The 21,052-nt window shown below is 39.0% G+C and overlaps 1 protein-coding gene across 1 annotated transcript in view; it reads left to right on the forward strand.

Moving 5' to 3' along the window:
* Positions 1-21,052, forward strand: part of LOC131903503 (zinc finger protein 420-like) — a 46,850-nt gene that overhangs the window by 22,362 nt on the left and 3,436 nt on the right. The window contains 2 exon segments of the mRNA XM_059254103.1: positions 1,398-2,396; positions 2,539-2,601. Coding sequence (XP_059110086.1) covers positions 1,398-2,396; positions 2,539-2,601 — 1,062 coding nt within the window.

Below are 21,052 nucleotides of genomic sequence, written 5' to 3' on the forward strand. Positions count from 1 at the left end.
TTTTAAGCTCCAATTACATCACTGTACCTCACATAATTTTAATTGTGAGAAAAGCTCAAGATGTGCAAATTGAGAAGTACTTTAGCATATTTATATGCTAAAGATTCTGATGGGAAAGAGCCATTGGAAATCATTCCCAGATTCCTCTACTTTGTGTTTTCTTCATGTACTAACACAGTACTATGTTAGATTTCTGTATTCCTTCTAAAAATTCTAGCATGGGTCATGGGCTACATCACAGAACATGTGGTTAATGAAAGATAGACCTGGACACCTGTCCAGAGCAAATGAGAATGTCCAGGAATGTGGAGAACAGAGAGTATACACAACTATGGTGGGTTAGTGAATTAGCAGGACAACCTTGAAGGCTTCAAGTGAAAGAGAAAGCAAGAGTTGAAAATGGTTTTGTGATATTCAATTCCACTTGAAAAGATTCCTAATCATTTACTTATTGTAGTGTTCTGGACCCAGGATGCATCCTGCCTGATGTAACCATTAGAAGACATTGGGCCTATTGCACTTGAACTCTGGTGACAGTACGAGTACAAAATGCAATTTTATTTGACTTTGTTGACATCAGATTAGAATAATCTTACAGATTATAAGCCTAATGTGGGTTGATGAAGTAGGATTATTCTTTAATTGCCTTCCTTACTGTCTATCTTTTTTATTACATTCTTTATTTTCTTTCCAGTGGCTGATACTCAGACATCCATCTGGAAAATATTCTCAGGATTTGGTATACAGACTAGACTTGAGAATAACCATATAAGTAAAGAAACACAGTCCTGTGTGGAGCTCACACAGTAGAGGATAGAAATCAGCAGTAGCTGCCCATGACAGCCCTGCCTCAATTGATCTGATTTCTGGCACCTGCCAGAATACTTGTTCTGCCTCTATTACATAAGAAAATCTAATGTGTTTTTCTAGAAAATAAATAAACCCTGTGATGGTTTTTTTTAGACTTTAACCTTTTAAGGATTCAGGTCAAATGAACAATACTCCCCTTTGCTTATCACTTAGTCAGTATAAATACAGTGACCTGGAATTGGATTAAACTCTTTTTCATCAGTTTCTGAGAAGAAATATTTAAATAGAGACATGTATTCTAAATATAATTAGTCGATGAGCTCTGTCACGAAGCTAACTACTGATTTCACAATTTCCTGATGCATCTTGTTCCATTTTCCATTTTTCTATAGAGATAAGTTATTTATTATGAATCACAGGCCCTGGAAGGCTTTTCTGCTGTTTTATGAGAATACATTGAAATACAGTGAAAGAAAAATATCTAAGTGGTTGCTGGTTGACTTCCCTTAAGAGAAAACTGAGGTGGACAGTCATTTATCCAAAGGTTAATCATCAGCCCTACTAATCTGAACTGTACTCATTTTCAGGGAACTATTACAAACATGATTCTGTTCATCAACATGTGAAGACTGAAAACGAGTCTTGTCAGTATAATGAGCTTGGCAAAGTGCTTCATGACCCCTCCACATGTGCTCGTGATAAAACAGGTAAAATTCCAGAAAACTCTAATAACTACAGGTGCAGTAATTATAGGGAGGCCTTTATTGAGTCTTCAAACTCACATAGACATGAAAGCATGCACACTGGAGAAGAACCTTGCAAATCTAAAGACTGTGAGAAGTCTTTAAATTTGAGTCCCAACAGTACTCGAGATCAGAGACTCTACATTGCAAAGAAAGAGAACAGGCAGGGAGAATATGATGACTATTTCAGCTCTGCACACAGTCTGTTCAAACAACCATTCTACATTGGAGAGAAAGCCCAGCAGTGTGGGAAATGTGAGAAATGCTTCAGTAATGCCTCAAGCCTCACTGTACTTCAGAAAATTCATACTGGAGAGAACTCTTACAAATGTATACAACATGACAAATCCTTTACCTGGGACTCATATCTTAGAAGACAAAGTAGGGTTCATACAGAAGAGAGACCTTACAGATGTAAGGAATGTGACAAATCCTTTACCACTTGTGGAAATCTTAGAAGACATCAGAGAATTCACACAGGGGAGAAACCTTACAAATGTATGGAATGTGACAAGTCCTTTAACCAAAACTTACATCTTAGAAAACATCAGAGGGTTCATACTGGAGAGAGACCTTACAGTTGTCAGGAGTGTGGCAAATCTTTGTCTACACTTTCAACTCTTATAAATCATCAGAAACTACATACCGGAGAGAATCTTTACAAATGCAGGGATTGTGACAAATCCTTTACTACAGGCTCACATCTTAGTGTACATCAGAAAATTCATACTGGAGAGAAACCTTACAAATGTAGGGAATGTGACAAATCTTTTAGTATGTGCTCATATCTTAGACAACATCAGAAAATTCATACTAGAGAGAAACCTTACAAACACAAAGACTGTAACACATCCTTCAATCAGATTTCAGCTTAGGAGACATCAGAAACTTCATAATGGAGAGAAACCTTATAAATACCTGGAATACGACAAATTCTTTACCTACATGTCAAGTCTTAGAAGACATCAGAGAGTATACATTAGAGAGAGATTTTACAGGTGTAAGGAATGTGACAAGTCTTTCACTAGCTGCTCATATCTTAGAGCACATCAGAAAATTCATACTGGAGAGAAACTTCACAAATGCAAAGACTGTGACATATCCTGTATCGACCTTTCAATTCTTAGAAGACATCAGACAGTTCATACAGGACTGAAAAATACCATTGTGTATTTCTATGGTGTTCTCTGTTTAAAAGGCACAAGTATACATAATAGAAACATAAAGATAAGAAACTTATGAAAGGGTTTATTGATGTTTTAAATGGTGTAAAATATCAGAGTTTATATTCAAATAAAATTCTACAACAGTAACTGTGTGCATTGTTCTTTATGTGTATGAGTACTTTTGTCTACAAAATTTTCTGTGCACTCCATGTTTGTCTGATGCCTATGTAGTCCTGAAGAGGGTATGAGATTCCCTGAAGCTGTAGATAAATACAGTTGTAAGCTATTGTGTGTGTTGAAAATTGAACCCTAGTCCTCTGGAAGAGCAAAAAGTGCTTTTACCCACTAAGCCATCTCTCCACCACTAAGGAATTGTTATAATAAATCATTTAACTTGTCCTACATCTAAACATTGAAAATAATGCCAAGCAAGGTGATGCATGCTTTCAATCCCAGCACTCAGGAAGCAGAAGCAAGAAGAGTTCTGTAAGTCTGAGGCCTTCCTGGCCAATATAGTGAGTTCCAAAATTGCCAGCACTACATAGACCATGTCTCAGTAATAATTATAATAATACGACAAAATACAGAACATAAGTAATATGATTATGGCTGTACATCACGAAACTCATACTTCTGACAGATGCCATAAATGTATTCCATATTATACCATATATAATCCCTATATCTTGTTGTCCATTGAAAATGAAAGTCACCAAATTCGTTCAATTTGACAAATCCTTTACCTAGTGCTCAAATTGTTGACCTCAAAGCAAACCCAAACCAAATGAACATACAAAAATATTCCAATAAAGTCTCATCATTTGTTCACATTCATAATCTTCATACTAGAGCTAAACCTTAACATAGAAAAAAGGTGATAACCTGTAGAGAAAGAAGCTGTTAATGTTGGTGCAGCCCTTTCTGATGGAAATGTTGAAAGTCATAAAGTTTGCAGAGCTGCTTGACCTAGATCTAGCAAAGCTGTGCCACAGGATGGCTGCCGTACCTTACTAGGCTTTGATCTTCATGTGTGGTATGCTTTGGAGGGGCATTCATATTCGAGCAACTTTGGGATGTTAGTTTAATGGGAAATTTTTATTAATCATTTTTGAATTCCCTCATAAGTACTGCTTCTAAGATTCCCCAGCAAAGTCCTGAGCAGAATTCCTCTACTACTTTTAGGAAGATATCATCTACTTGAAGCTCTTCCTATGTCTTGGTAGTTGTGATGCACATAAAGACGGCAGAGATCTCATGTTGAGGCTCTGACATATTCTTGAAACACCTGCCCCTGTAATTACTCAGGAATATGAAAATCAGAACAAAGTACAAGGCTCTTCCTACTATACATTTAGATGATAATGTACCATATCCAGCAACAAAATTAGATTGGTTGGAGTACATCTGTCCTACACAGGGATATGTTGATGGGCAAAGACTATTGTAAAAAATTGATTTAAAAAAATGAGGTGGCAGGAACTTACTTTCTTAGAAAAGTTATCTTGTGCAGGGCCACTGTGTGAGCAAGACTAAAAGAATATCAGGATTTGACATGTAAATTAATTTTACAATTATATAAAATATGAATATTTTATTATGCCTTAAATTGAATAATAACTGCAACAGCTTTGGCCTGAGGATTTTTCTTGGGCACTCTGACCACTAAATGTTAATAATACACTACTCAGAACAAGGCAGTCTGCTTGGGCTGGATTGGGATTATTTTTCTGTCTAATGTTCTTAAAGCCACAAGAGCTGCCAGGTTGAGAATGGGCTGTCATATGCCTCTGTATTCTTAGAAGTTTGGTTATGGGGTTGGTGAGTCAAAATGTTTGTAAAAGATATCTCTGCTTTTTCACAGTTTATCAAAGATCACCAAAAGATGCAACATAAAATTAAACACATATCCATAAACAAAAAATGGCATGATCAATGTTTTGGAACAGCATGGATCTATCCTTGTTTACTAAATTAATCAGTCACTCTGAAAGATTCTCCCAACCAACAAGGTCTGACTCAACCCTTCTTTACCTACTCCTTTCTACCTCTCTGGAACTTGTAAACCAAAAGGGGTGCCAACATGCCCTTGCAGCATGTAACCTCACAGGCATGCTCACAAATAACTGAGAAATCTCCAAGGGGTTTGGGCTCAGTGGTGCATAATCTCAGCAATCTGGAGGCAGAAGCAGATGGATCTCTGTGGGTTCAGCCTGGTCCAAGGTCCATATCCCCAGACAACCAGGTCTACACAGAGAAACCCCATATGAAAAAAAAAACAATTAAAAAAACAAAAACTTGAGGGAATGCACAATTTCATTTCAAAGTACTGATAAAGAAAACAGGGAAATGTTTATTCCACACTTTAAAACAAAATGACATAGCTTTCATTAAATGCCATTAGACAGTCGGGGAGGTAAAGGGAGAGTGTTGGGACCCTCTCATTTCCATGATGAATGGTAATTGCCCCAATCTTACACAGTTGCTTTTTCTTAGTACTTTCTAAGTGGTATTGAGTCTCTGAATTACCCAGCACTAACTTCAAGAGGAGACTACTTTCACCAAGATTGAGAGCAGTAAAAATTGATAATTCTAAACAAAAATATTAAGAGGTCATATTAACAAAAGGATCTTTAAAAAAGCATCAATAGGTTCTCTCCTTGGATTTATAATTTCAAGCTTTGGATTTTGACCATGGCATGAATTTGTCTTTATGGATCAGCTTTGAAATCCAATCAAGAGAGACACTGATTACACGCATAAATAGTCATGCTACCATTATACCAGTATAAACAACTTGCCTAGAAGGATGTTATTGCATGATACAGGGTTTATGTTGCTGGAGAACTTTTCTCCAGCTCCCGCCACCGAGTCCCGCCAGTCCCAGAGCCCACTTATAAAATAAACACACAGACTCTTACATTATTTAAACTGCTTGGCCATTAGCTCAGGCCTGTTATTGTCTAGCTCTTACTCTTATATTTAGCCCATTTCTATTAATCTTTACTTTGCCACATGGCTCATGGCTTACTGGTAACTTACATCTTCCTTGTCCTGATGGCGGCTGGCCGTGTCTCTCCCTCCGCCTTCCACTTCCCAGAATTCTTTTCCTTGTCCCGCCTATACTTCCTGCCTAGCCAATGGCCAATCAGTGATTTATTTACTGACCAATCAGCAACACACTTGACATACAGACCATCCCACAGCAGGTTTAGGTGTAACTAAGACAATTAACATCTTTTCTCTGACAGCAGCCTACAAAATGTACTCATGAAGGAGAGTTTCCAGATATATTTGATATTGTCCAGTTTTTTCTCTCTCTCTGTTTCTTTCTCTCTCTCTCTCTGTTACTCTGTAACTCTCTCTCTTTCTGTCTCTTTCTCTGTCTCTGTCTTTCTGTCTCTCTCTGTCTCTGTCTCTCTCTTTCTCTCTCTCTCTCTCTCTCACACACACACACACACACACACACACACACACACACACAACCAACACACACCATGTTTTTGGTGTCTTTAGGAACACCATCAACTTAGAGAACTCAAGCAAGAGCATTGGAAATGTCCTGTTTTGTTTAGGGTGACTCTGAGGCCTCCCTGACCAGTAAGTCCTAGGCAGGTAACCAGTGCTTGGCACAGAGATTTCCATTTAATATCCCTGTGACTGGGAGTAACATTATTGCGCCATGTGCAACACCTCTAATCAAAGTTTTAAAATTATACTTCTTATTAAGTAGTAAGACAGTGGGATTTCATGAGGCTTCTTCATAAAGTCATCCTGTTGGTTAACCCTCCCACTACTCATCCTTTCTACCTGCCCATCCCCCATTGAAAATCTAGCATGTAGTATTCAAGAATCCATATTTAATAATACTTGTGTTCTACTATCCTCTGTCAATGTATTTTTTACTTAAGTTGGTAGATGTACCCTACCGTCTTTTTAAATAAGAAACACAGAACCAAGGCAAAGAAGAAAGCCAAGAGGTCAGAGCTAAGAGCTAAAACCTTACCCTTCCTCCTGCGGTGGTCCTACCTCTCCGAACCAGAGCTACTTTCTGTGTTAAAGTCCTTATATAGAATTTCTGTTCTGCCTTCTCATTGGTTGTAAACCCAACCACATCACTTCCTAGTCACGGCCTGTCTGTATAGACCTCCAGGTTTTCCATGATTAGTATTGAGATTAAAGGCATGTGTATCCAATACTGGCTGTATCCCTGAACACACAGAGACTTACCTAGCTCTGCCTAGCAAGTGTTGGGATTACAAGCGTATGCCACCACTGCCCTGCTTTCCTATGGCTTGCTAATAGCTCTGACCCCCGGGCAACTTTATTTATTAACATACAAATTACATTTTAATACAAGTAAAATATCACCATATTTCCCCTTTTCTATTTTAATAAAAAGAAAAAAGGAAAAAGCTTTTAACTAACATAAGAAAAACTATATACAAAAGTACAATAACTATATAGAATATACACAAGTAATAAATACCTAAACAATATCTAGTTCATTTGTATTTGACAAATTCAGAGAAAATAATTCCATCCACTAGAGTATGTCCATTGTTCTTGACATTTAAAACTCACACTTGGGATGCCCTGTTGGTGAGATGTTTTAAAATATTTTTATTTTATAATTAATTTAATTTTACATATCAGCCATAGATTCCCCTGTCCTCCCTCCTCCCACACCCAGCCTCCCCCCCCCCCAAATTCACCCCCTATTGCCACCTCCTCCACGGCAAGATCTACCCTGGGGTGTCAGCCCAGCCTGGTAGATTCAGTTGAGGCAGGTCCAGTCCTTTCCTCCCTACACCAAGGCTGAGCAAAGTGTCTCAGCCTAGACCCTAGGTTCCAAAAAGCCAGTTCATGCACCAAGGACAGGTCCAGGTTCCACTGTCTGGGAACCTCCTAAACAGTTCAAGCTAATGAACTGTCTCACTTATCCAGAGGGCCTGGTCCAGTTCCATGGTGGCTCGTCAGCTGTTGGTTCACAGTTCATGTGTTTCTACTAGTTTGGCTATTTGTCGCTGTGCTTTTTCCAATCATAGTCTCAATATCTCTTGCTCATATAATCCCTCCTAACTCACACATGGACTCCTGGCTCCACCTGGGCCTAGGCCATGGATCTCTGCATCTGCTTCCATCAGTCACTGGATGAGAGTCCTATCATGACAGTTAGTGTGTTTGGCCACCCAATCTCAGAATAGGTCAGCTCAGGTACTCTCTTGACATTGCCAGTAGTCTATAGTTGAGGTATCTTGTGGATTTCTGGGGACCTCTCTAGCACTCTGCTTCTTCCTATTCTCACGGGGTCATCATTTATCATGGTAGACAAAGCTTCTGGCATTGCTAGGTGTGATGGTTATTCTTGGTTGTCCACTTGACTACATCTGGAATGAAATAGAATCCAGAAATGGTAGGGCATACCTGAGAGACATATTTTTGCTTATTTTTAAGTAACTGAATCCACTTCTACTCTGGAACTTTGAGATAGGTAGACAAATGCCATTAGTTCACCTCTTCAGGCTGAAGGACACACTCTTTTGATCAGGATAGAGAGACTAGAAGATATACTTTTAATCTGGCCACACCTTCTGTTGAAAGCATACAAAGACGTGGGAATAGGAGTCATTTTCTCTCTGCCTGTTTGTTGGCTAAGTTTTTAGCTAGCATATCCATTCCTTCACTAGCATTAGAATCTTGTTCTTTGGGCTTCCAACATATACTGAACAGCAGCTGAGACAGCGATCCTTTGGGACTAAGAAATTATTGGATTTTTGGACATTCTGTTAGATCCAGTCAGAGGTGGATTAACTGGAAAGCAACCTGTAAGTCATTACAGTAAATCCCTAACACACACAAACAAACAAACACACACACACACACACACACACACACACACACACACACACAAACACACACACACATTTCTTTTATAAATTCTGTTACACTGGAGAACTTTGTCTCATAAACCAGGAGAAACAATCTCACAACTAACTCCCTGGTCCTCTAAGTCTTACAGTGTTTATATCCCCCACTTCATGAATGAAGCTTGAGCTTTAGGTGCAGGAGTGTTTTAAAGATGTATCCTTTGGGCCTGGCTCCAGACTCTGCATTTTAATTACTTGTGGATTTTTGTAGTGTTCTCTGTTGAAAAGGGAATGTTCCTTGATGAGGGGTGAAGACTAACTTACCTGTGGGTACAAAGAACATGTTTAGTTATTTGTTAGGGATTATGATGGTTTAGTAAAGTGGTGGTTGTTTCTTTTCCACCAAGATTGATGTCTGCATCAGCACCAGTCCTGTTATCATGTCTGGAAAATTACCCAGCCTACTTGACTGAAATGAGTGATCAACTGGATCCCTTGTTTACTGCCATTAAAGATGTCTATGATACTCAATTTGAAACGCTTATTGACATAGATGGATTTCTGGCTGGGTGGTGGTGGCACACACCTTTTTTTTTTAATTTCATCATTAGTTTATTTATCCAGTTATTACTTTTGTTATTATTGTCCCAAGAATATTTATTTTACATTTTGGTTTATAGTTAAATATAATAATTAGTTTATAATAAAATTACAGCTTTGACCACTGGGACCTTGTTTAGCTGGATTCTTTGTTTCTTTTTGATGTCCTTCTACTCTCCCTTATTGTTTATTTCCTCTTTGGCATCTTAAATTTGTCTTTATATTTTCCAAGTATATGATCTATGAGTGGCACACACCTTTAATTCCAGCACTCAGGAGGCAGACTAAGGTGCATCTTTATGAGTTTGAGGCCCTCCTATCTACAGAGGAAGATCCAGGATAGGCCCCAAAACTACACAGAGAAACCCTGTCTCAAAACAAAATTACCAAAAAAAGAAGAAATAGGTAAATTTCTAGCTGAAGAAAACATACCAAATTTCAACAACATGAAATAAATATGTACACAGAGCATCAGAACCAATGTGACTGAAGGAGGTATAAAATGCCACCTTGCAAACAATCACCTGACCAGATTGACTGGATTCTATCAGAACTCCAGAGGAAAACTATCTAGTCTTCAACTCCATCAAAGTCCCAGAACGATATAACATTACCTAAGTAAACAGGAAGTGCATTGCAAGCAAATTCCAAAATTCAGGAAATGGCGGAGACAGTTGCCTGCTTGGACAGTGATCCAAAGATCCTCTCTAATGTTGAGGTGTCCATCTTCAGTCAGTAGGTCTAGAGTTTATAGTTGCTTCTTGTGTCCTGTAGAATATTTGGGAGTCTTCCATGCAAAGCAGGAACTTGAAGAATCATTTCACTGCATTTTGGCAAATTCAGTGATAATGTTCCTATGGGCCCTGTATGTCCAGGTTTTTGTTTGTTTGTTTGTTTGTTTTGTTTTTTCAAGACAGTGTTTCTATATCAGCTGGTTCTGAATTGAAGCTGATTCCAGGGTATCCCAAGAAACATGGTGGCACTCCAGTTAAAGTAGGGGCTTATAGAGGCCAGGTGATTAATGGAGTTCTGGCTGATGTCTCACCCACAGTAGGTCCAGTAGGTCCCTAGTCTCATCCTGTGGTTAATTCCCTAACTACTTTGGAATGTCCATTGTTCTTGGTTTTGTCCAGCCCACATTTGGGATGTCATATTGGTGAGATTATATAAACATAGCTTTTGATATTGCTAGGTGTGATGTTTATTCTTGGTTATCAAGTTTACTACATCTGAAATGAGCTAGAATCCAGAAACGGAGGGCATATCTGAGAGACATTATTTTTGCTTGTTTGGAAATGAATGAATCTACTTTTAGTCTGCAATTTCAGACAGGAAGACAAATGCCATCCATTAATCCACATCTTGAGTCTGAAGGACCAACACCTTTGAATAGAATAGAGAAGGTAGGCCACACCTTCTGCTGGAAGACTATATGAAGACCTGGAAAGAGGCATCATTTTGCTCACTGCCCATTTGTTGGCTCATTTTTTTGCTAGTACATCCATTCCTTCACTGGCATTGGAGCCTACTTCTTTGGGATTCCATTATATACTGAAAAAGAGCCAAGACATCCAGCCATGTGGACTAAGCAACTGCTGGATTTTTGGACTTTCCTTTATAACCAGCCATTGGTGGATCAGCTGGACAGCAGCTTGTAAGTCATTACAATAAATTCTCACCATATATGTATATATATACATATATATGTATATATATTCATATATATATATATATTCATTCCGTAAGTTCAGTTTCACTAGAGAACCGTGACTAATACACTAGTAGACACAATCTCACAACAAACTCCCAGGTCCTCAGCCTCTTTTAATCATTATATCTCCTCTTCAGGAGTGTTTTACAGATGCATCCATTGGCCCAGTCTCCACAACTCTGCATTTGTATTCATTGTGGATTTTTGTAGTGATATCTGTTCAAAAAAGAGGTTTCACTGATGAGGGGTGAAAGCTAAGATTGCCTGTGGGTACAAAGGAAAATATTTAGTTATTTGTTAAGGATTATGATGGTTTACTAAAATGGTAATTGTTTGTTGTCCTCCATGATTCATGTCTTCACTCACACCAATAATGTAGACAGTTTTTCTTTACCTGTCATTGTTCTCTTTTGTGAAGTGGTCTTAAGTTTAATGAGAGAGGTGTGGGTTGTTGTTGTATGATACTTTGTTTGTGTTCAGACAAATAAATCTTGCCTGCAGATCAGAGTGCAGAGCTAGTCAGTAGTTAAACATAGAGGCCTGGCAGTGGTGGCATACACTTTTAATCTTGATTTGAGAGTAAGAAGCAGGAAGATCTAGACTTCAAGGCCACCTTGGGCTACATGAGATTGAATCAGTCTAAAAGAGAAACAGAGCTGGGTGGTATTGACTCACACCTTTAATCCCAGCACTAGGGAGTTAGAGACAGGAATATAAGGCAAGTGGACTCAGGATCTTGGCCTATTCAGTCTTACAATATATGGAGACAGGTTCCCTCCAGCACTTGGTTTGAGATTTTATAGAGGTAAGAATTCTCTGGTGGCTGGCTGCTCTCCTTTTTCTAATATTTCAGTTTTCTCCCTCAATATCTGTCTAGGGGTTTTTTAAAATAATGCTAATTAGGATCCCAATTCAGGTTACCACCAAGGTATGCTTGCCACTACTACTTTCTTAGGGCTACTGTTTGAGGATGACAGTTGATGTGGTTCATAGGCATCACAGGACTTTTGTTTGGCTCACTGCTTTGGAAGCTTGCATGGTCCTTCTGAAACCATGAAAGCTATTGCTCATGGAGCAAATTACATGATTTTGAGACAATGTCTCTGTGTCTTTCCACTTTCCTAATCTCACTGTGTAAATATCACTGGCCATGAACTCAGAGTTCCCTAGCCCAAGCCTCCTGAGTGCTGGGTTAAAAGGCTTGCATGACCTTGCTGAACTAAGCATAACTTTTTGTTATTATTGTTTTTGTTATTTGCTCTGTAGCCTTTGCTGACCTGGAATTCACTCTGTAGACCAGGCTGGTCTTGAAATCACAGAGATGTGTCTGTCTTTGCCTCCTGAGTGCTGAGATTAAAGCTGTTTGCTACCACCACCTGTCCTATTATCACGTCTTGACAATTATACAAGGTAACTGCACAGCCAAAATGATAGGAATGAGTGATCAACTGGATCTCTTTTTACCTGACATTAAACACTTTCATTACACAAATTGGAAACTCTAATTGAAATGGATGAATATAACACACCAAATTTAAACAACATGAAATAATAAGTAAATAGATATGATCAGAACATCAGTAGCAATGTGACTGAAACAGGTATAAAATGCCACCTCTAAAACTACCCCTTGAACAGATTTACAGGATTCCTTCAGAACTCCAGAGAAAAACTAACATCAAAGTTACTAGAAATACTTCTTCTTCCTCTTTTTTTTTTTTTTTTTTTTGGTTTTTCGAGACAGAGTTTCTCTGTGTAGCTTTGTGCCTTTCCTGGAGCTCACTTTGTAGACCAGGCTGGCCTTGAACTCACAGAGATCTGCCTGCCTTGGCCTCCTGAGTGCTGGGTTTAATGGCATGCATCACCACCACCCAGCTTGAAATATTTCTTAACAGTGGCACACACCTTTAATACCAGCACACCGGAGGCAGACATATCTCTGTGAGTTCAAAGATAGCCTAGTGTTCATATTCCATGACAGACAAGACTATAACATAAAACCCTTGTTCAAAACAAAAAAAAATAAGCAACCCAAAACAAAAAAACAAACAAACAAAATCTTCTTGACTCACAAAAGAGAAGATTCCTTTTGACTCTTAGTTTTACCTGATATTAAACCAGATAATGTGCAGGGTGTGGTGGCACACTCCTTTAATCCCAGCATGCCAGAGCAGAGGTAGGTCAATCTCAGTGAGTTCCAGATCATCCTTTTTTATAAAGGGAATTCTAGTACAGCCAGGACTATTACTCAGACAAACCCAGTCTCAAAAAACCAAAACCAAAACCAAACAAAAATACCAGATAATTATACAATGAAAAGGAATGTACAGACTGTTTTGGTCATTTATGATAAATTTCTGAGAAGGGTAGGGTGGTGCACACCATTCATCGCAACACACCCAAGACAGAGGTAAGCAGATCTCTGGGAATTTACTTCAACCTGAAGTTTCATGACTGCCAGTATTACACAGAGAAACCCTGATTCAAAAACCAGGATTTTTTTAAAAATAATACCTGTTTTATGCTCACATACAAATGTGTACATATACACACACTCTGTGTGTGTCTGAGCATGCACACATCAAACACTGCCCACTCTCACCTCCTACCTGTCTGCTTTCTTGGTCCATAATTCCAACCAATTTCTCTAGAGTGTTCATCTCTATTAATTTTGCTTGGGATCCCCCAAGATTATCCAGGGCCATCTGTGAGACTGTGGGTTTGGAGCTATGTGTCAGAGTCTGGTTGACTCAGGAGAGGACTACAACTAAAGGCAGAGATTCTTCTCCTACACTCTATCTATAGCCAACATTTGAAAGGTAAAGAGTGGGCTCTGTGAGCCTTTCCCTTTCCTCGTCTGTGGTCTAGTGTGAGGTCCATGCAGGTCAGTACAGCTGCTGTTGGTTACTGATTACAACAGCTGTGTGGAGTGTAGAGAATGGCATGTCCTTAGCCCTTCCTCCTCATTCCCTTCTTACTCCCTTTCCTCCTTTTCTGCTTCCTCATTGTTTGTGGAACCATAGATGGAAGGTGTAACTGACATTTTTAGGCCAGGAACCACATACCTTACTTACTTTCTACTTTTGGCACAACAAGAGTCTCTGCACCCACCAGGAATGGGTGGGGTTAGTGTGTGTGTCTGTGTGTCTGTGTGTGTCTCTGTGTGTTGGGGTGAGTCAAATCAGCTTATTATGAGTCACAGAAGACAAACTTGTTCTTCAGTTAGTAAAATGACAAGACCACCATCTAGTGGTGAGTGCAGTACGGTGCTAGGTTTATTTAACTTGTGGATTTGCTTAATTGAGTAGTCTCCATATCAACTTCCAGAATGGCTAGGTTTTTGATCATGGCATTATCGTTCACTCAGATTTCTTTTATATTGTTGGTGGGTTAGATTATTGTTAGCGTTCATGTGGTGATGTGTTTTGTACCCTAATAAAATTTGCCTGAAGATAAGAGGACAGAACAAGCTACTAGATTAGACATAGAGGTCACATAGTGGTGGCACACACCGCAGTCCTAGGCGTCGGGAGGCAGAGATCCATCTGGATCTCTGTGAGTTCAAAGCCACCCTGGACTACATTAGATTGACTCATCGTAGGAGAGAAAACAGAGCCAGGCAGTGGTGGAACACACCTTTAATCCCAGTACTGGGAAGCACACACCCTTTAATCCCAGGAAGTGATGGCTGGGCAGAGAAAGGTATATAAGGCTTGAGGAGACAGGAACTAAAGGCATTTGGGCTGAGACCTTTGCAGCTGAGGAAGCTCATTCAGCTTGAGGCCTCTTGGCTGAGTTCTTTCAGGCTGAGGAGTTGGTGAGGTAAGAGGTCATGGCTGTGGCTTGCTCTGCTTCTCTGATCTTTCAGCCATTACCCCAATATTTTGTTTCAGGTTTTTTATTATAAGACCATGTTAAGAATCTTGCAACATATTTTTCTTCCTTCTGTGTGAAAATTGGTGATTTGCTGTCTTGTCCATGGATGATTACTTCCAAGTTCTCCTGTATTTATGTAGTCACCACATAGAATTATTATTTTCTGTATTTACATGGATAATTCTTCTGATACCCCTGTATAAATTTTACCTCTAGTTATTGTCAGCAAAGGTGCTTTAGTGAAATCAATGGTGTTATCTCAAGGCTATCTTCAAATGCACTTATGTCTCTATCAATTTTAAGATAATTTTTTTTTCTTGATGCAAAAATACGGTTGACAGCGATTTTCTCTTCAAGCTTGAATATCATTCCACTCTCTTCTGGATTTGTGATAATTGTCTGGATACCTGGTCATAGATTGTTTCTTGGGTTTTTTCCTGTGGTTTGACATTGTTTTCTAACAGGTTACTGTGGTGGTAGTTTGTGTATGCTCTTACAAATAAAGCTTGCCTGAAGATCAGAGGGCAAACAAAGCCAGCCACTAGTTAGTCAGAGTCCAGGCAGTGGTGGCACACACTTTTAATCCCAGAACTCCGGAGGCAGAGGCAGACAGATCTCTGCAAATTCAAGGTCACCCTGGGCTACACATGACTGATCCAGTTTAAAAGAGAAACAGAGCCAGGCAGTGATGGCACACTCCTTTAATCCCAGCAATTGGCATCTCATGTCTTTGTTCCCAGTGCTGGGGAGGTACACATACCTTTTTGGGATAAGATGTCATAAGGCTGGCCAGGGAAAGGAATATAAGGTCGAAGGAGACAGGAGCTCAGCACTCTTTCAGTTGGAGAATCTTACAGGTTTAAGAACTAGCAGCTGGCTGTGTTGCTTCTCTGATCTTTCAGCTTTCCCCCTGAAATCCGACTTTCGGTTTTATTAATAAGACCAACTATAATTTGTGCTACAGCTTTCAGTATTAATTTTTTCTTTTTTTTTGACCCCTTATATGAAAGGTCAGAAAGTCATCTATTCCTTGTTCCTGAAAGAGAACATCAGAGAAAAGAAACAGAAAGAAATGGCTGATTCTCCAGTAAGCATGTTCCAGGTCAGTGGTCATGCCTCATTTTCTAGAAATGTTATATGTTCAGATATTGCAAAACCTTTAATTTTCTGCTACTGACAATATTTTAAATTTTATTATGACAATTGTTGCAAATAAACAACACACACACACATACACACACACACACACTCACACACTGAAATTAACTGGACTCAATTACTGTATAAGTACTGTACAAATATTGCAATTTTATTCAGCTAGAATATTTGTTGGGGACATAAGCTCTGGAGTCTTATATTTTTGTTATTGAATATATTTTTATCAACTTATCCATCAGAAAAAAAGAAAAATTACTTTGGGAAAACCACAGCTTGAAAATTACTTAGTTTATATAATTTTTCACAACTGTTGAACATTATCTGCATTCAGTCCTACCTCAACCCTGTTATTTAACTTTTCTTGATCTCTTTTTTCCTGTTCTGCTAAGCCCCTGTGCATTTTGTTACTCATAGACACATATTATTGGCCAGTTTCTCCATGTGAGGAAAATGTGATTTCTTCTTTCTGTCACTGTGTGACCTAACTTAATATTACACATTCTATGTCTAACCATTTTCCTGCATTTTTCTCTTCAGCTGAATGGTATTCCATTATGTATGTGTACAGTCTTCATATAATTAGGTTAATTCTAATACTTTGACATATTGAAGGCAGTAGCAGAGAATGTGCAGTGTAAACATCTCTGTAGTGAGGTGTGGAGTTTACAAATTATGTTTCCAGGAATGACATTGTTGGGTCATACATTAGTTCTATCTTCATTTTTTTAATAATCTTGAAACTCATTACCACACTGAGTGTATAATTTTCACACAACCTCAACCACAGTGAATAAGGCTTCCTTTCTCTCCTCACCTTGCCTAACATTTGTTTTCTGGTTAGTTGATGACAGCTGTTCTCAGCCTGGGGTGAGGTGATATTTCAAAGCAGTTTTAATTTGGGATTCCATGATGGCATTTTCTTAGGGATTCTGAACTCTTTTGCAATATTTATTGGCCATTTGTGTATTTGTCTTTAAAAAATGTCTATTCAGCTCTTTTGTGCATCTATAAATGGCAGCATAATTTCCTTGGTATTTAATTTCTGTAAATCTTGGTAAATTCTAGGTATGAGCCCCTGTCAACAATGTCACTGGCACAGATTCTCTTCCATCACTTGGGTGTCTGTGTGCTGTGCTGACGGTTTCCAACGAGAAACTTTTTCTATTCATGTAGTCCCATTGTTTCACTTCCACTGTTGTTGGTGTTCTTCCTAATCAATAGGCCTTGCCTATCCCAATATCCTGATGGATCTTCTCTACGTTTTGTAGTTGTCTATGTGTTTCTGATTTGAAATAAGATTTTTTGATCCACTTTGAATGGACTTTGTATAAATGAAACCTAAGTATCCAATTCCATTCTACTGCTGTGTTCAGTTTTACCAACACCATTTGTTAAATGTCTACATTTTTGTGCTGCATCTTTTTGCCTCCTTTGTCAAATAAGTACCTTAGCTTTTTAAATTTTCTTTCTTTCTGGGTCCTCTATCATAATCTCTTATCATTCTCTTTTTAAATGACTGTAACATGCTGTATTTATGACTACAGGTATACAATGTAATTTTATAAATGCACACTTACATCATTTTTATCCATTCTGCCCTTCCCAGATTATTTTTCCCCAAGAATAAGAATGTCACATGAAATTATGACTAATAATTTTGAAAAAAATTCCATTTTAACACATGAAGAAAAATACATTGCTAGTTGTGTAATTGTTGTAGGATAAGAGCTATATCTGTATATATTAGTGAGTGAGGACTCCTGTGTTATGCAGGCTTCATTTGTGTGAACTGTACCACTTCCTTGAATCATGGTTATAAAGAAGCACATGAGAGATTTCATATCTTAGCACTATGTGCACTTAAGAGACAAAGCTTGGTTTTTAATGCTAAGTAATACTTGGTTCCTAATACTAAAAATTTAAGGAAACTAGACAGTGCAGAACAGGCTTGTACAAGTGGCTTGATCCTACCATGAAAGTCATGTTCTTGAGTGTAGATTCAGATTGTAGTTGACTTTGTTAAGACTGCAATTGCTGTGAAGACACACTAAGACCATGGCACCTCTTATAAAGGAAAGCATTTAATTGAGGTGGCAGCTTACAGTTTCAGATTTCAGTCAATTATCATCATGGCAGCATAGAGGCAGACAAGATGGAGTACTAGCTGAGCGTCCTACATCTCCAGGCAACAGGAGGTCAACTGAGTGTCACATTGAGTGAAGCTTAAACAAAGGAGATCTCCAATCTTACCCCCACAGTGACACACTTCCTCCAACAAGGACATACCTACTCCAAAAAGCCTCACTTCCTAATAGGGCCATTCCCAATGGTGCCTAATTACATTCAAACTACCACAGTGGTCTACTTTTATTTCTCTTCGGTGTTCAATATCATGGTAATGATGATGTCTGCACATGTTTGTTGACACCTGCTATCTGTTTGTCTCAGGAGAATTGCTACTCACATCACTCACTTGGTTAGAATGCTCAGTTGGAACATCCTAAGCTAGAGAGATTAGTGTTTTGGTTTTTTACTGTGTTTTGTATTTTGACACAAGGTGTCTCTGTATAGCCCTGTCTCTTCTAGAAGTGGCACTGTAGTCCATACTGGCCTCAAACTCAGAGGTACACATATCTCCTTCTCCAAGTGCTGAGATTAAAGGCATGTACCACCACACCTGGCTTGAGATCAGCATTTTTATTCCTTTTTTATTGCCTAAACAAGATCCCACTGTGTAGCCATTACTCCCTGGAACTCATTAGGTAGTATTACATCTAATACATCAGAAATAATGTCTTGAGGACACTGACTGATTGATGTACACAATCCATCACATTTGATGCTGAAAGAACATTCCTCAGGATTGCTTTCCCCCAGTTAGCTCCTGTGAGAGTCATGACTCTACTCCCCAACCCTGAACCTGCAAAGTTTTAAAGCAGAGATTTGGGGAATGAGCTCTGACTGCCAGGTTTGCATGTGTTCTTGACTCATGACTCGGACAGAATATATCACCACTATGCAGTTTGACAGTTTGTAATGAAGGAAGTCATAAACACTGCTAACCTAAAATCTGTTAGACAGTACAGGATAACTACTAAAAAGGAACACATTAAAAACTACAAATTTCAGGCACAAAAATTCTCATATTTTCTCCTGAACTGATCTGAGCATTATTACATTTGAAAAGCACTGAAAAGTGAAGGTATTTCTCACGCAGTGTAAACAACTATCCTGTAACAAGACTTTCCTCAATTTTTGTAGCCTTCAAAACTTCTGAAATTGTTGATTTGCCTATGTTAGAATATTCATAATGTATTATGGAAATTTTAGATTATATCAAATGAGGTTGATGCAGATTTTTCTACCTGCTTGGTAGTGGATCAAAATGCTTATAAAATAATCCCATATATTACCTGTTTTTGCATGTCAATGTTAAAAATGACAGTATGCAATGTTATTACACTTGTTGTTATTGTGGAAAAATGAAAATTCTTTGCTTATCTAATCAACCATAAATTCTACCTTCCATATCTACCACTTTGCACATTAATGGAATGGCATTGGACCTAGAATATAAACATACAAACTGACCACGTTAGTATATAACCATGAAAGGCCAGGGAATTCATAGAATTGATTGAGTGGCAGTTTCTTTTTCTCTTTTTTTATTTCCTAAAATTTATTTTATTTTACTTTTTATTAAGAGATTTTCTATTCGATTTACATATCAATCACAGATTTTCCTTTCCTCCTTCCTTTCACTCCACAGCCTTCCTTCTCCAACCCACCCCCTATTCCCTTTTCCTCCAAGGCAAGGTCCTCCCTGGGCAGTCAGCAGAGCCTGATACATTCAGTTGAGGCAGGTCCAATCCCCTCCTCCCTGCACCAAGGCTGAGCAAAGTGTCTCAGCATAGGCTCTAGGTTCCAAAAAGCCAGCTCATGCACTGAGGACAGGTTCCCGAGTAACTGCCTGGGAGCCCCCTAAGCAGTTTAAGCTAAACAATTGTCTCACTTATCCAGAACCTAGTCCAGTTCTACGGGGGTTCCTCAGCTATTGGATCACAGTTCATGTGTTTCCACTAGTTTGACTGGTTGCCTCTGTATTTTTTCCAGTCATGGTCTCAATGTCTCTTGCTCTTATGATCCCTCCTCTCTCTCATTGACTGGGCTCATGGATCTCTGCCTGGGGCTTGGCCATGGATTTCTGCATCTGCTTCCATCAGAAACTAGATGAGAGTTCTATCATGGCAGTTAGGGTGTTCAGCCATCCAATCACCAGAGTAGGTCAGCTAAGGCACCCTCTCGACCATTGCCAGTAGACTATAGTGAAGTCATCTTTGTGGATTCCTGGGGAACTCTCCAGCACTCTGATTCTTTCTATTCCCATGGTGTCTTCCTTCATCGTGGTATCTCTTTCCTTGTTCTCCCATTCTGTTCCTGATCCAACTAGGACCTCCCACTCCCCTAAGCTCTCTTTCCCCTGACCCTTGCCCTCCATTACACTCCCTCACCCCCAGTTTGCTCATGTAGATATCATCCATTTCTCCATTGCTGGGTGATCCCAGTGTCTTTCCTAGGGTCCTCTTTACTAGCTAGCCTCCCTGGAGCTATGAGATTCAGTCTGGTTAGCCTTTGCTTTACATCTAGTATCTACTTATGAGTGAGTACATACCATGTTTGTCATTCTGAGCCTGGGATACCTCACTAAGGATGACTTTTTTCTTGTTCCATTCATTTGCCTGCAAACCTCATGATGTTATTGTTTTTCTTTGCTGAGTAGTACTCCATTGTTTATTGTACCATATTTTCTTTATCCATTCTTCAGTTGAAGGGCATGTAGGTTGTTTCCAGGTTCTGGCTATTACAAATAATGCTGCTATGAACATAGTTGAGCATGTGTCCTAGTGGTATGATTGAGCATTCTTTGGGTATATACCCAGGAATGGTATAGCTGGGTCTTGAGGAAGAATGATTCCCAATTTTCTGAGGAACCACCATACTGATTTCCAAAGTGTCTGTACAAGTTTGCATTCCCAACAACAGTGTGGGAGTATTCCCCTTGCTCTACATCCTCTCCAACATAAGCTGTCTTCAGTGTTTTTAATCTTAGCCATTCTGAAC

The sequence above is a fragment of the Peromyscus eremicus genome, chromosome 1, assembly GCF_949786415.1.
Source record: "Peromyscus eremicus chromosome 1, PerEre_H2_v1, whole genome shotgun sequence".
Lineage (NCBI taxonomy): Eukaryota > Metazoa > Chordata > Mammalia > Rodentia > Cricetidae > Peromyscus > Peromyscus eremicus.